The sequence below is a fragment of the Rattus norvegicus genome, chromosome 7 (assembly GCF_021556685.1).
Source record: "Rattus norvegicus strain SHRSP/BbbUtx chromosome 7, alternate assembly SHRSP_T2T, whole genome shotgun sequence".
NCBI lineage: Eukaryota > Metazoa > Chordata > Mammalia > Rodentia > Muridae > Rattus > Rattus norvegicus.
Genome location: NC_141540.1, coordinates 108,150,282 through 108,166,123, shown reverse-complemented (window position 1 = coordinate 108,166,123; position 15,842 = coordinate 108,150,282). Strand labels below are relative to the sequence as shown.

General features: G+C 46.1%; 1 protein-coding gene across 3 annotated transcripts in view; it reads right to left on the bottom strand.

Moving 5' to 3' along the window:
- Positions 1-2,452: 2,452 nt before the first annotated feature.
- Tg (thyroglobulin) overlaps positions 2,453-15,842 on the bottom strand; it is a 184,563-nt gene continuing 171,173 nt past the window's right edge. For 2 of the 3 annotated variants that reach the window (NM_030988.2, NM_001270783.1), the window contains 5 exon segments: positions 2,455-2,687; positions 3,370-3,557; positions 5,801-5,935; positions 13,378-13,485; positions 14,443-14,624. In NM_030988.2, coding sequence (NP_112250.2) covers positions 2,569-2,687; positions 3,370-3,557; positions 5,801-5,935; positions 13,378-13,485; positions 14,443-14,624 — 732 coding nt within the window. In that variant the 3' untranslated portion in view covers positions 2,455-2,568. 3 annotated transcript variants of the gene reach the window in all.

Here is a 15,842-nt window from a genome sequence, read left to right as displayed (position 1 = left end):
CTTCTCTGCCATAACATGGCTGACATAGAAACTGCTCTAGAACTGACTAAGACATGGGTCATAAGAGTGTAATGTAGTATGTGATCCCCAAATGTAGTTTGGCCTATGGACAATACAAAGTTTTACTGAGATCAGTGGGGCTAACTAATCTCCAGGTGTAGGACATTATGGAAAGACCCTGGAATATTTAGCTGAGATTTTTAGGGCAAGGTAAAATCCAGTGGGGCTAGTCAAAATGAGAGAGGGTTGCTAGGGAGAAGGCAAGGGATGGAAAAGTAGCAGGGTGGGGCGGGCTGTGGTTGGAGGAGTTGAACATATCATCTTTACACAGGAAACTGTTAGCAAAGCAAGGAGCTAAGAGAAGATACTGTTCAGTTATAGAAGTAACCCAAAGAAGAATAGGAAATTCTGCTGCTACCCAACTTGTGGAGGCATAAGAGATGGGTGGCATCTGTTGGCTGGACCCTGACCTTTCTTAGAAAGAAACCAGTCAGAAAGGTGACATGGCTTTTGTGCTGTGGAGAGATGTGGATGACAGTAATCAGGTGGGAATTGGTGAAAGAGATCACTGGAAGGTGGATGTATAGTTGCTGAGAGGCCAACTATGAAGAGATGTTATTCATTCAGAACTGGAGAGATATGAATCCCATCTAAACTTGTGGTCCCCCTACCCCAGCTTCCTGAGGAGCTGTAATTACAGATATCACAATGCCCCTTTAGAAATCCTTGTTTTTAACTAGTCATTTGGGTTTAGTCTGGTCCTGGAATGGACTAAGATAGTCTAAGAGGAGCCATCCCTCTCAGCTTTGGTGAGGATATAGGGAGCCCCTAGATGCTAGGCATCTCCTGGGGAGGGGCAGAAGGTACATACAGGGATGTCTCTTGAATTTTTTTTAAAAAGATCACTTGCTTTATGGTACTTCGCTCTGGGAGGAAATGAGCTGTATCTGGTTTCCAGAAAATGTCTATACTTCCCTCCTGCAAAAGCCTGAAGATCACTCTAATTCTTCATAGATGATTCCCGATTCACTTCATAACCTGGGGGTGTTCTGTCACCTATCCTCTGATCTTTTCAGATAAAGAGCAGGGTTCTAGAGTCCTTCAGCACTCAGATAACCAGGGGCTGGCTTGAGTGTTTCCAGGTTCATGGACTCTTATTTAAGAATGGAATAAATGGACTCACAGATTGCAAGGAAGCAAGAAACAATATAAAGGAAAAGAATGGGACAGGTCCAAAAATATACTATCAAGAGTGACAATGGGCCTTAAATGCAGTTTGAAGTCTCCTTTTACAGTGTTCAAGAGGAGCAGGGGTTTGGTTGCTGAGAGGTGAGATAGTTTGGATGGTTCTCTGCAGATCAGGTCATGAAATAATTTCTTTACTAAATACACCCCTTCCAGAATGCATTCGATTTTAGTAATATATACATCCATTCATGCTCAGCAATAAGATGGTAAAAAGGAGGTTCACGCTAAACAATTGAGAACACAGTTTTGCCTTATTGCTATATGCATACTAAGGTTAGTTCCTGAAATATGTTCCAGTGTGTGCTCCTCTAGTAATAGGGAGGGGTTGTGAAGGGGAGTGGTTTCTTTCCATGGTTTAGAGCAGGTACCCAGACAGGTACCTATGCAACTGTAGGACCTGTGTTGATGGCAGGTTTAGGCACATTGAGAGGGTGTGCCCATAGCTCAAGTCAAGTGGAGTAACAGCTTTTCCCTATATTTGCCTGCCTTGCCGAGACATATGGTTTTGTCCTCCCTGTTCACAGGAGTGGCCTACGTAACTTCCATGACACCAGTTTCTGAGAAACTGCAGAATGAAGAGTCTGGATCTCCTAGCTCTGCAAAAGCTCCCACAGGTTGGCCAGCCTGGTGTGCTGCCTGGTGCTTACCTTTACAAAGACTTGGATCCTTGTATCCCAAACATCCTGACTAACTATATGTTTGCTGTTCTAGTTTCTCCATAGCCACCATGAGGGCAGAGCTTTGATGGCCTGTCCTTTGAAGATGGTAGATAGATAGATAGATAGATAGATAGATAGATAGATAGATACATAGATACATAGATACATAGATACATAGATACATAGATACATAGAGAGATGATAGAGAGTAACTCTACCATCTCTACCATCACACACGGGCTCGGACCTACTTGTCTCTTGCTGTACCTCTACCCCAGTCCTAGTTGTTCTCCTATTCACATTCCGGAACTCGCCTTTCCTTAGATGAGACTATCTTTGGAGTTTGTGCCTTTGATGGAGCCTCATTTTCTATGGCACTGTTTTCCATTTGCCTGACCTTCTTTCTTAGAGGGTCAGGAATGTGGCTTTCCCACTGATGACAATCCAGTAACCTGGGATCCAAATGTCAAAAAAAGATTTGCATTGGCTCCTGGTGTGATGTCACCAAGAAATGCTTTGAAGTCACAGCACAGAATAACTAGTACTTTGTTGTATGCAAATACTTTATTGAAAGCAAATGGTTGCTGTATATAGTAAAACCACCACAAGAGGCAGTTTGGGGTAGAACTGGCAGCGAAGGTGGGGGAGACCTCAGGGTTGGTCATTTGCTGTAGCTCTTGGGGACAGGCTCCAGTGAGCCTGAGAAGTCTTCTTCTGACCCAGGCCCCACTTCCAAGTCTTCCTCTCCACTCTTGGTTAACTGTGCATCCTTGGCTCCATCTGAAACAGAATGAAAGGGCAGGTAGGTCTAGAACTGGTCCTTTAGTAAGAGAGAACAGCCCCAGATTCATTCCCTAGCAATGACCCAGAGATAGCAGATTCAGTCCCAGGCTGCAGACATATGCTAAGGGTACAGCAGTACTTGAGGATGTCAAGGGACTCACTTGGTCAACTCCATAAAGTAGAGTTGAGAGTACAAGCACTTTAGACAAAAGTCTCTTCTCTGATGTATTGTCTTTCCCTCTCTGCCTGCCTAACTGTCATTCTGGACCCTTCCCCAAATAATCTTTCCTTTGGGAACCCTTCAGGCCCTGGGTACAGGAATCTGCCCCAGTGACAGGAAGGAGGCATGCCATTTGTTTCCTTATTCTCCTTGAAGTTTCTTAAGGATACCATATTGTTTCTACAGTCTCCATGGCTCACTGTGGTCCATTTGACTCCTTAAACTCAGCAGCAGAATGTGGAAATGCTGACTTGTACCTCACCACTTCTTATTCTTTGTGATTTTCCATGCGGTCCTGCAAGGGCTACAAGGTGTTAGAGATACTCCTCTTCCTGCACCAGTGCTACTGACTTGAAACTATGTGTCCGGTACCAAGTGACTTGGTGGCCTCCATATATACAGTGTAAGCTAACATACACTGAGTCAAACACTCCCAAATCGTCCCCAGAACACTACTACCTGCATCCTTCAGAGTCTGGATGTACTTGGACCAGAAGGAACAGTCAGCTTTTTTGAGGCCCTGCCGATTGGGAAGCTGGGCACTGAGCTCCTTGTAGCTCTCTCCTCCAGCTCCAGGAACAAAGTCTGGCCAGGGTGTGGCAAATTCAGCTGCTTTCTGTGAGAACTCATGTGGGTAGTTAGGATTTCTAGGGAAATGAGAAAAAAATGCATCCTTCCTTTTAACACTTAATATGACATACTTGGGCTCTGGTCTTCAAGGGCAAATCATTCAACTTTGAGTTGCAAATGGTAAGTCATTGGTCCAGCTTCCAGTGGGGAGTTTAGCTGGCTATTATAAATCACAAGACCACAAAAGCTCTCTGAAATCACCACTAATGGGTCATATCCAATTCATGATTCATTGGCACTACTCAGGACCTACTGTGGCCCTATCTTTCTGAATGCTTACTGCTACCCCCTTTTATTCCTGTGTCCTTTGATTTGGATGTCATTCTTAGTTTCTGAAAGGCTCTTGCTTATTCAAGCTCTGTATGATAAGAAAGTATGCTAAAGGCACCTTGCAAGTCATATACTAAGGTTCCATGCAGGAGATATCATAGCCTCCCAGAGATATCAGAACAGCAGATTTACCTTCAGGCCATAGGATTCCACAGTAGTTTATTTTGTCAACAGAGTCACTTGGCCTCAGTATCTTGGAGCAGAGTTGAGAATATAAAACATCACCCACTCTCTACTCATGGGGAGAAAACTGCCATTTCCCTCCAACGCAACCTTTCCACAGGAACTCTCCAGGGAAAAGTGAGTGCCTTCCTTCCTTCAGGCTGCAGGAACCCAGGTACAGACATCAGCCAGAAAGATGGGAGTTTCTTTACTTCCAAGAAGGATGGAAATTCATTATGTCAATTGTTAGCCTACTCTTCCTGAAGCATCTTAAGGACATCATGCTATCTCTGCATTCCAGATACCTTCATTATGGCTCATTTTACTCACTAAAGCTGATGCCCCAGCCCACCAGCCCTCACTCTAATAGCAAGAGTGCTTCCTTACCACCTGCCTTGGCTGAGATTGCCCACGCTCCAGAGCAGATGCCCTTAGCTCATCTGAATGGCCTGAAAGTCTGGTATTGTTGCTGTTCCCTCAGGAAAACATTTTCTAAAACACTAATAAGAAGAAATGTCCCTTTCCCTTCAACTTCCTCAGCAAACTTCATAAATCTTTATTTGCTCTACTTTGAAGTACAATTGCTTTTACTGTGGAAGGTTGTTAGTAACTTGTAGCTGTGCCAGGATGTTTCTCTCTTCCCTGAGGAACTATAAGAGTTCTAGGAAATGCAAAGAGGTAAATGAAGTAGAGAAACTACCAGGAGTGTGTGTGGGGATCTGCACATCTGGGAAGTGGTGTACCATGGGACTGGGTCAGAGGCTTCTGGGGAAGAGGTAGGAGTTAGGGGAGCTCCAGAATGCCATGATGGCATACCACAGCTGACAACAGTACATTCATGGAGCAGAGAATGGCTTCACTCCAACTGGTCTGTCCCCCCCAGAGACACTGGGCAATGCTTGGAAGCTTTCTAAAAATATTTTAGATTTTGAGATTTGTGTCTTTCCATACAGATTAGGCTAGCCTAGGAATCCCAACCCTTCTGCATCAGCCCATGGGCGGTCAAGCCTGGAGGCCAGAGACAATTTTAATTTTCATAACTAGAACAGGATTGGATGTTAAGTTTTGAATGTTAAAATGTTCCTCACAAGTTCACGTGTTGAATGCTTGGTTCCCAGATGTTGAGGCTGTCATGAAATATTTTAGATCTTCAGGAGGTGAAGCATCATAGCAGAAATAATTCAATGGGGAATGGACTCAGGAAGGATTATGTGGTTTGTACCTCCTGGCCCCCCTTATCTCTCTTTCCTGTTTTCTATGAGGTAAAGAATCTCCACCTCTGCTGCCCTGATGTACTGTCCATTGTGGAAAGCAACCAAGGACAAACCATTTGGAACGAGGACCTCAAATAAGCCTTGCCTCCCATAAGCTGTTTGCCAGGTGCTTTACTTTTGTTGTAAAGTAAACAGCACAGTAGAAACTGTTGGTGTCCAGTAGACAGAGTCCAGGAACACTGTCAATCATCCTACAGGATACACATATACACACAACTTAGCTGGTACCGAGTATCAACAGTACAGAGGCTAAAAAACCTTGGCCTAATGCCAACAGTGTGTTTGCAAGGAGGGAACCAAGCTGGAAGCTTTCTTCATGATTTATCTACACATTGGTTAGAAACAGGGAAGCCAGACAAGGAAAAGGTAACAGAGAATTATAGCTTTTGTGGCTAGGATGAGTTGACTGGTTAAAAAAAATATGACCTTTATATTCAGGAACGGTAATAGCAGGGAACATATGATAGGATTCAGGAGAGCAGTGGGCCACATACCCTGATCTGATGAAGTTGGAGAAATACTGCATGACTTTCAGAGAGAGGCTCTGCTCCTCCGTTGAGAAGTAGCCCTGGTAGGCAGAGTAGAAGGGCAGTCCAAAAGCATACTGAACATCTGCCAGCAATTCTAGGCTGAGGAAACAGGGAAAGAGAAGTAAGAGGTATGAGGTGAAAACCATGAGCCCAAACCTAACAGTCCTCCAAGTAAAACAAGGACTCTTCATACTCCATACTGTGTGTAGGATTACTGTTCAGTGTGACATCTCATTTGACCTATATCCATGGGACTAATCTGAGCAGCCCCATGGCACACGTGGTGGCTAGGGCTCATCTGCTGCTGAGAAATGATGACTGGAGATATTTCAGGATGAACTATTAACGGTATTTCAAACACAATACCTATATTTCCATTGGATGTTTATTTGTTCTTCTGTGAGTAACATCATAAAAAGGTGGTGTGCTCTTGTGCACTGGCCCTTTATTTGTAAGTTATAACATTCCAGATCCTCAGGGCTAACTTTTGTCCATGTAGTCCACCCTACCACCTGACGCTTGGTAGGTGTTCAATAAATGCATGTCACTGAAGTGAATCTCTAGTAGGCAATATGCCTCTAGGCCTCACACCCATACTGCAAATGTGCCTTGTTGAGAATCAAAAGAGACCATTTTCCTATTCTCGAAAAATCCAAGGCATCACAAATAACGTGCTTGCTGTTGTGCATCAGGCTCCAGTTGAGAGGGAGGTAAGAGCTGAGCAAAAAACTGCAGATCAAGCGTGAAAAGCTGGGGAATTTGTACTATGTCCAAGCCAGGAAACCTTTGACCATGGTCATGAGCCATGGAAAGAAGCCTGAGATTAGGTAAAGCCACCATGTTGCTATCCAGTGAGGACAGAAGCCAGCTTTGTTTACTTGAGACCTCTGACTTTATCACTCAGCCCTGCTCAACACAAGCCCTACCATGGAGTCAAAGTGTGGTCATACTGAAGGCCTGCCCACTGCTGACTTCAGACATGAGCTCCACTTCCAGGAGCCACAACCCACACGGCTTAGCAGGAAGCAGTATCGAGGCTGTCCTCAAATAGCTCTGAACAATGGCCTTAGCTGGAAGGTGGCTGAGCTGGGCTTTCATCCAGCCAAGAAGGGAGAAAAGGGGAAATAGTGATAGCATTTCTGACAGTTTGTGTGCTCAAGTCATCACCCTTCTGATGACAGGGTAAGGAGGCTATACAGGGGAAGGGCCCACTGCATCCTAATCATGTGACAGGTTCAGGGCTGAGTCTATGACCACAGTGACCCTGACATTCTGTCTGTGAAAGGAAGCATGTTGACCTCATACCCATAAAGCATACCCCCTGGCCTACAGCCCTTTCTCTGAAGGGAACCAGAGGAAGGGAGGAGTGGGAGTCTTTCTTCCGTGGCCCCTCTGCTTTATTCTGAGACATGTGCCAAGTACTCAGCTCATGCCAGGGTGTGAGTGCCTCTCCTTGGTCAAGTCTGATTTGAGAAAGAACAGATTCTCCTGCTGAATAGATCACCATGGGTCTCATAGACCACATGTATTCCTGTGCAGCCCATTAGAGTTGAGCTTCCCATTTACTTCAGATACTGCAGTTCCACCCACTCACCAAGGGTAGGAAGTTCTTACAGACACAGTGCCGTGGAGAGAACTGTGTCTCAGAAATTACCCATAGTACAGCAGTGTTTGTGACTTCCCCAGAGCCCAGCTGATAGTACACTGTTCAGTGGGACAGTCACAGCTTCTAGCTGATTGGATGGATTAAACTGGACATCTAACTCCTCCCATAAAGTGTCACCAGCACAAAGCAGAACTTTCCAGGCCACATAATCTCTCTAGGTATTCAGACTAGGTATCTGCCAAAAGCTACTGTAGCAGGTCATTAAACTCATTGTCTATCATGCAGATGTTCCACTTTCAAGAGACCCAGCCTAGGAATCAAACTGTGGAAGCCATGTTACATTTACAGATTTGTAGCACATTCAGGACCTGAAGACAGCATCTTCCTACCTAGGCCTCTAACTTTGAGATGGAGCAAGAAGGGAGTCAACATAGGTGCACAGGTACAAAGTGAGAATACGTGCCTTAGATCTGAACTGTTCTGGTCGCTTGTCACAAACTTACCTAGTAGATCTTTCTGATTAACTGACCACTGTATCAGACAGTGGGAATTTTATTTTATATCCCATCATGTGAGCCATGTTTTCAGGTGTGAATGGAAAGATCATTCTAGATGACATGTCTTTAAAGAAAAAAAATCACCTATTCTCAATAAACATCTATGACAATGGTAAGACCTATCTGTCTTCTTCACCCATTCATCCAGTCTCCCAAACTTTAATAGGGCCCAGATCCTAGCCTTCTTCATCCATTGACAAATAGGCTTCCCTGGTACCTGACAACCTTTTTTTGGGGAAGATTAACTCAATGTTCACTCCTGCAATAGAACTACTCCCTCTCCTTCAGCTCCTCTCCTCTGCTGAGCCCAGCACCTTAGGGCTCTTCTCTGTTGGCACTGCTGAGTTAATTACCTGAACTCACAGACTGCTGGTAGGCATGCACTGTGTTGTCTGCCCGCTATCAGGCAAGTATCTGTCATGTCAGTGATGAAGAGGATTGTGGAATGGACAGGAGAACACCATGGGGAGGAACGGGTAGTGTCAGGAGTGACTGGCTTTCATCCACCCTCAGAGATCATTTTAATGATCACACAGGATGTGGCTGGACCCATGGATACAGTTTAAGAATACAGCCCTATAATGTTTTCTTTGGTTTGTCAGTTCCTGCAAAGTCACTAAGATAGCCATCTGAAGGCACTGCATTTTGGATCTGGAATGGACAGGGCTCCTGGAATGCCCAGAAGTGTTTAGAGTGCAGACCAGTAGTGTTCAAAACATCTCAAAGCTGAGATTTACAGTTCTGTTCCCACGGCTGGGCAATGTCTAAGGAGGAATGTGGCTGCCTTCTTAAGTCATTTCTACTTACTGTTTTTCCTAGTTTATTTGTTCCTTAAAATAAGCTAATGCTAATTACCAAACATTAAAGGTCAGCAGGGTGCTGGATATTGAACATGTATTATCTTTAGTCTTCATAATCCAAAGATAAAGTGGAAAAAACAACACATACTTCACAGGTGGGAACATCAAGGCAAGGAAGCTTGCTCAGGTAAAATAGACAATAAAAAGGAAGAGACAGCCTGAAAGCCATGGTGAATTTCCCTTGATCTACAGCCTTGGTATTCAAAATCTGCCATGGATGTGGATGTGGATGTGGATGTGGATGTGGATGTGGGTGTGGGTGTGGGTGTGGGTGTGGGTGTGGGTGTGGGTGTGGGTGTGGGTGTGGGTGTGGGTGTGGGTGTGGGTGTGGGTGTGGATGTGGATAGATATGCATACCCCTCCTTAGAACATATAAAGCCTCAGAAGAAATTTTTCACAGGTCCTGTCTCCATTACCTTCTCAGCCTCTTTGTGGGAAAGGTATTCCCAGGAGTCCCAGAGAGGCTAAGTGAGTTGCCCAAGGTTGTACAGCTTGTATGGACTTAGCATAGTATGGACCTGTGCATACTAGTTTTGGCATGCAGTTGAAAGAGAACATAGGAGAGCTCAGAGATAGGTGAGGGTCCAGGCTGCTGGTTGTGTGAAAGGACCACATCTGGTCACATCCCTGGGCTTTTGATTCTGTAGTAGTAAAATGAAGGCCTAAGAGGAGATGTCTTCTGACCCTTGACTCTGGATTGGAGCCATTTCTCTTACTCTGCAGGTTTTGAATTTTCTTCCCCTGCTCTAGCAGCACAAGTCCCCTGCCTTCAGCAGGAAATACATCATAGCCATGACGTGGTGGACCTGAGAGTGCCACCACGTCATTTTGTGACATCTGAGCAGTGCTCTATAAAGAAGGGGATGGCATGGCATCTGCTTACTACATTTGCCAGGAAAGCTGCTGTATGCTAACTGAACAGAGGCATGAGACAGACGGCAAGGAATGCAACACACACACACACACACACACACACACACACACACACACACACACACACACACACACACAGATAGGAGCCAGAAATAAAATGAGAAGAGAGCTCTGCGGCAGATAGATAGGAGGGAAGGAAAGGGAGAAGGAGGGGCAAAGATAGAGGGAGAGGGGAGGGGTTGAGAGAGGAAGAAGGAAGTTGTGAGGGAGAGAGAGAGACTTTAGAGCTGAAAAAAAGAGAAAGAGACCTTGGCAAAAATATCAAGTCCTCTTGCTGACCTGCTCAGTTACTGCAGTGACTACTGCACTGATGTTCCACATTGGGATTGTCATGACAGGGAGCATGGAGGTTGTCAAGAACATGTTCTGATGACCAAGAACAGTTGGGGTCCTGTGGTCTAAAGTTATTCAGGCCCTGGTCCATACACAGATCCACTACTGAGTAGCCCTGAGAGAGGCTCTGCTCCTGTACTCCTTGTTCAGATAAAAGTCTGAGTCACCAAGGAGCCCACCTGACTTGCCTTAGTCACTAGCTGATAAGAGTCAAAGATGTATTTCTAACAAGAAGAAGATGCTGGAGTCCCCCACCTATCACTCGGGCACTAAAAGCTTCTGTGGTATGTTGCCACCAGGTCTGAGATGTCTCAATGTCTTTCTTCTGAAAATAATGGGGCAGCCTTGAGGATTACAGAGTTCAGGGTGTGGGTGGATCAAGAAAGAATGTGCCTACTGTTGGGCTCACTGGGGTCTGATACCCAAGTTCCATGGATCCTAGAGCAGGTTATCCTCCAGGCTCACCACTTGCTTACTCTAAACCACAGAGCCAGCTCCAGGGAGCCTATATACCAGAAGTGCAGGGTTGTCTTCCTCCTGTCATGAGTGGTGGCTTGGCTTTTGGCTTCAGTCAGTCCTATGAGCACCTATCAAGTTCTTCCTTGAACACAGTCTCAGGCTGAGATATTGAGAGCTATGAGGACCCTTCAGAATCTGGCACAGCATATGACTGTCCAAGAACATTCCAAGGATCATCACATGGGACCTGTCCGCAAGTCCTCACTGGACAGACAAAGTTAATGAGCAGAAAGAAGCCCTAGCCAATCTGGGACATGGAGAGTGCCACTGACTGCAGCTGAGTCCTTCCCTGAAGGCCTATCCAGTTCAGGTCCTTGATACCGGAAGCCTCTGGTGCAGAACTCTATGATCTGTGGGAGGTCAGTGCTCTTGGAGTGTCCTCTCCAACAGAGAGGTTGAAATCCTCACCTTAGTACTTCAGAATGGGGCCATGCTTGCAGATAATCTTTCTTTAGATTGAATTTAACTGAGGTTAAGATGCACCCTGAGCAAGCAGGACTAATGTCATTGCAAGAAGGGAGATTAAGACTCATGGATACACACAGGGTTACCAAGTGATGGGGAACAGGAAGAAGACTGCCTCTTGCTGGTAAGCAATCCCTGAGGCAGCCAGAAACTAGAGAAGCCTGGCACAGCTTTGTTTGTGGAGGAATTAAGCCCTGCTGACATCTGCATTTCATCTCCTAGACTTCCCAAACAAGGGACAATACATTTCTGCTGCGCCAAGGCCATGCAGCCTGTGGGCCTTCCTCGAGGGGCCCTCTGAAACTAACCCAGGGTCCATGCCTTCCTTTTTTGCCTCTCTCTCTCTCTCTCTCTCTCTCTCTCTCTCTCTCTCTCTCTCTCTCTCTCTCTCTGCTACTGTAAATATTTGGGAACAAAGGTATATGAGCTTCTTAAGGCTCTTTGATGTGGGGACCCATACTTTTCCACGGCCTCTCTCTACTTCATGAGAACAGGGGAAATACTGGCCAGAAATACAGGTCATGAGTGGTCTGAATTCAGGGCCTGCCACTGCAAGTCACAGCCCAGGCTGATTCTAGGAATGTGCTTTGGGATTGGCTTCCAGTCCACAGTGGCTACAGACCACTGGGCCACAGACTCCATCTACTGTGTCCACATTTTCAAGTGCTGTCAACTTTCTTCCCATTGCCTCCATTAGAGCTACCCTGGGCTACTTAGCCTCCTTCCCTCAACCGCAGGCCACTGTTTGACTCTAGGGCTGGTGTGGGGAAACTATAAATAGTTCTAAGAAGACAGACTGTGTGGTCTAGTGGGAGCTGATCTCTAGGTAGGGAGGGGCAGACACAGACATTGCTTTGCACTGGCCCAGCTGCTCATCTTGGTAATAGGGGAGAACACAATGAACTCCTTAAACCTCAAATTCATTGGCACAGGTGTCTGCAGTCTCCTAAGACTCAGAGTTGAGATTTTAGGGGATTAATTCCCAAGGTTAGTATGAATAGAGTGATCAAGGCCCCAGGAAGCTCATTTGCCTTCTTGTGTAGAGGTACCTTCTGTGAGGGAGGGCGGACATTTCTCAACAGACACCTAGGATGCTGGCATCTTAAATCTGGACTCCAGCCTCTATAACTTTAAGCAATAAATCTGGGCTGTTTGTGCTTTATCATAGCAGCCTGATTGATCAAGATGTCCTCTGTCTATGAAACAGAGACACTCCCTTAAGCCGTTACCCTCACAAGCATTCCATGTGTTCCCATGGAGTACTATGATACACTACTGCTTCGGACTCACTGGATGAAGGATCGTAAGTCTGTGGGATGCCATTCTCCAAAGACTCTAAGGCTGACACCAGGGTGCCTGACCTTTCAAGGTCTTACCCAAGGGCTGCTGTGTGAAGTTACTATTCAGATGACACTTAATGTAGACATCTCATTTCGTGTTGGACTGGGCTTTCTACATGTACAGACGGCAGAAGTAGAACCTGGGCCACACAGCCCTCCATCCGATCTCTTACATCTCTAGCCTCATCTTTCCTCCTTGTATCTTTACTGCAGCTGATTGCCTCTTCCCATGGGTTTTTTTTTTCTACTGTGCCTCTCACATCTTACTCCTATTTTGTTGCTTTTGCCTGGCGCTTTTATTACCAGGTGTTTGGACCTTTTCTGGAAGTAAGGATGATAGAGAAATTGGGCTAAACAAAAACCTTTCAGATGGACTTAGCAGCTCATGCCTGCTTCTATCCTAGTACTTGAGAGGCTGAAGCAGGAGTATTGATGAGAATCCAGGGCCAGCCTAGGCTAAATAGTGAGTTCAAGGCTAGCCTGAGCTACAGAGTAAGAAAATATAAAACGAAATAGAGAAACAAACAAAAAAGAAATGTTTCCTACTACGGAAAGTTGTTTCTTACGTGCTTAGTTCTTAGAGGCATAAACAGGTATGATACCAGCAAAGGTAAAGGCTCTCTCCACACCCATGGTGACCAAGAAGTAACTGAAATCAGATCCTGAAGTTCTCCATGGTGGACAGACCTTCATATACTTTGTCATTCTCTAGGCAGCAACATCATGGAGAAAAATTTTCATTACTACTGCCTTATTTGAGATGATCAAACCAAGGCAAAACATGGCCAAGCCCTGACCCACTTCCCAGAGAAACAGCTTGTGCCTTGTCCTGCCTTCTTTCTCTTCTCTGTAGATTGTGGTAGTGACAAGGGCCCTTGCCAAACAGCCTTCTCTACCTACACTTGCTATAGCTACAAGGTCACCTTACCTGCCATGGCCATAGCTTTCGGGGACATGGTACATGAAGACATTTCCACGGGTTCTCCTTGCCCAGAGGCTGGCCATGTTGACAATGGGACAGATGATAAAGTAGTCCCTGGGGAAAGGACAGAGAAGGAAGTTCAGTTACATAACTCTGATGGGGTGAGGGTTGAGTCAGGCAAGGGTTTCCCACAGGTAGTCACCACCCACCAGGTCTTTACCCCAAAGATCTGCTCATCCCTGCAGGGTGCTCTCCAGCTTTCTCCATTAGCCACAGTGATAGAAGTGTGGCTCTGGTTTATGGCAGGCCACAATTTGAAATGTGTCTATAGTGATGTATCTCAAGTCATGAGGTCCCTGGTAAGTTTGAATCTCTCCAGAGCATCAACATCTGACACAGGTCCCAGAAGTATAGGCATGTCTGTAGCTCTGCATTCACCTCCACATGTAACCAGAGTCCACTCTGGGGTGTGGAATGGAGACCCACTAAGAAAGTTTTATTTTTCCTTCCCCAAGCAGGATAAGCCCAGGACTCCCAATGCCTGTATGAGCCCTTTCCTTGGGGTCCTGTTGCCCACTGTTGATACGCCTTTCTGCTATGTCCACTCATTGTTCACACTTCCTTCTTGAGAAGCATGCTTCGTTCTCACCCTGCAAAAGTTAATGACTTGCTCCCAAAGCTGTACTGCCCCCAGCATTCCTTTCTTATAGCACTATAAAGGAAGGGATGCCCCGTACCATCCCCCTTTCCTTGTGTGTCATTAATTCACTGAAGCCAAACACACATCTCCTTTAAATGCATGTTCATGTGTGTATGGAGGTACATGTGTGAGTGAAAGTGCATGTGCCACTCTCCCATGTGCTCTGAGAGCTTATCAGGGGGTAGCTATGTGTGGTGGATTGAGAAAGTGGTGCTGAAGACACCTGGGACTGCAAGTCCTGGGGGTCTCAGTGACTCCTTCAGGATCTAATAATCAGCCTCTGAACCCTCACCCACAACAGGCAGAGGATTTTCATCCTTCATGAACTGGCTTATTGAGTGGCCTTGGCTTGCTTGGTGGGCCTAGCTTACCGGGTGGCATTCTCCAGTGCCCGAGAGAAGGAGGCATAGTCATCTGTGGAGTGCTCCAGGGAGTAATACCATATGGCAGCAGCAAGGATGCGGGCGTCTGAGTCCTCACCGCCTAGTGAATTCTGCAGTGCCTGGTAAAAGGCTGTTTTACTGTTGGTTCGGCCTTGGCTTTCTTCAAATTGCTTTGAAAAGGGGGAGGGAGGAAGGGAGTGACAGAGAGAGGGAGGGAGGGAAGGAGAGCAGAAGGAAAGGAGGAAGGAAGGGAGGAAGGAAGGATTGAAAAAGGTTAAATTTCCCAATTGTATCCTGAAAGGTACTCATTGTGCTCTTCAAATATTAGTCTAGGATTTTCTTTCTGAGAAGGAGCAAAACACAGTATTTGTCCCAGCCTCACTGCTTTTTTACTGTGTTACCTTAAACAATTGGTTCTACCTGGCAGTGCCATCCATTTGCCCATCTGGAATGAGAATGCCTCCCATTAGGGGTAAGAGAACATGCAGGAAATCACACTTCAACCTAGTCTGAATAGCAATCTGATACTGAGCCACACTTCTGCCTTTTTCTGGTTTTATATGGCTAGGTTTAGCTAGCTTGAGTAACCTGTGAATGGAATGCGAAACATTTTGTTCCACCCTACGTACCACTACAGTCACTCAAAGTGTGAACAGACAGTGTTGTCATAAGAACATACTCTTCTGGGGCCAACTCTGCGCGACCTGGGAAGCTAGGACCATAAGGCCAAGCTTCCTGTCTGCTGGGCTTCGTCCTGGTTGGTGAGAGACAGGGACGCATAAAAGGATGTCCAAAGCCTCACAGAGCAGGTTTAGAATGGGCAGGGGTACATGGATGAGGATGGGACCAGGCCTCCTTAGGAAGGAAAGTCAGAGAAGGTACACTGCTGGGTTGAAGGGTTGCCTATCTGCCCAGGAGCAACAAACCCTGCTTCTCCCTCTCACCCTGCTGTCCTGTTCTTGCCTTGCAGCTGAGTACACTATGGGATGGGGAGCAACTCAGCTTCTGGCCTCAGTTTCCTCCTTTCTAGAGAGGAAGGGCAGAAGATGCAGGTCATTTGGGGTGTAGGTCTGGGAATGTGGCCGAGAAGCCTGATTCCCAGCCAGGCTCCAGATGCACATGCTTCCATGTTTCCAGGAGCTCCTGTATACCATGACCCACCCCACTTTTTGGCAGACCTTGGTGTGTTTACACTGCCCAACAATCTCCTCCAATACAGGGATCCAGATTCAGGGCGTTAGGAGCTGTATATTGGTGAGCTAACGTGCATGTTCCCATTTGTGGGACATTCTAAGCAACCCTGCTGATGGGAAGCCTGGCATGTCCACCCATGAGATGATCGATCAAAGACATGTCCCAGTCATAGAAAACCAACATCAGGAGACAGT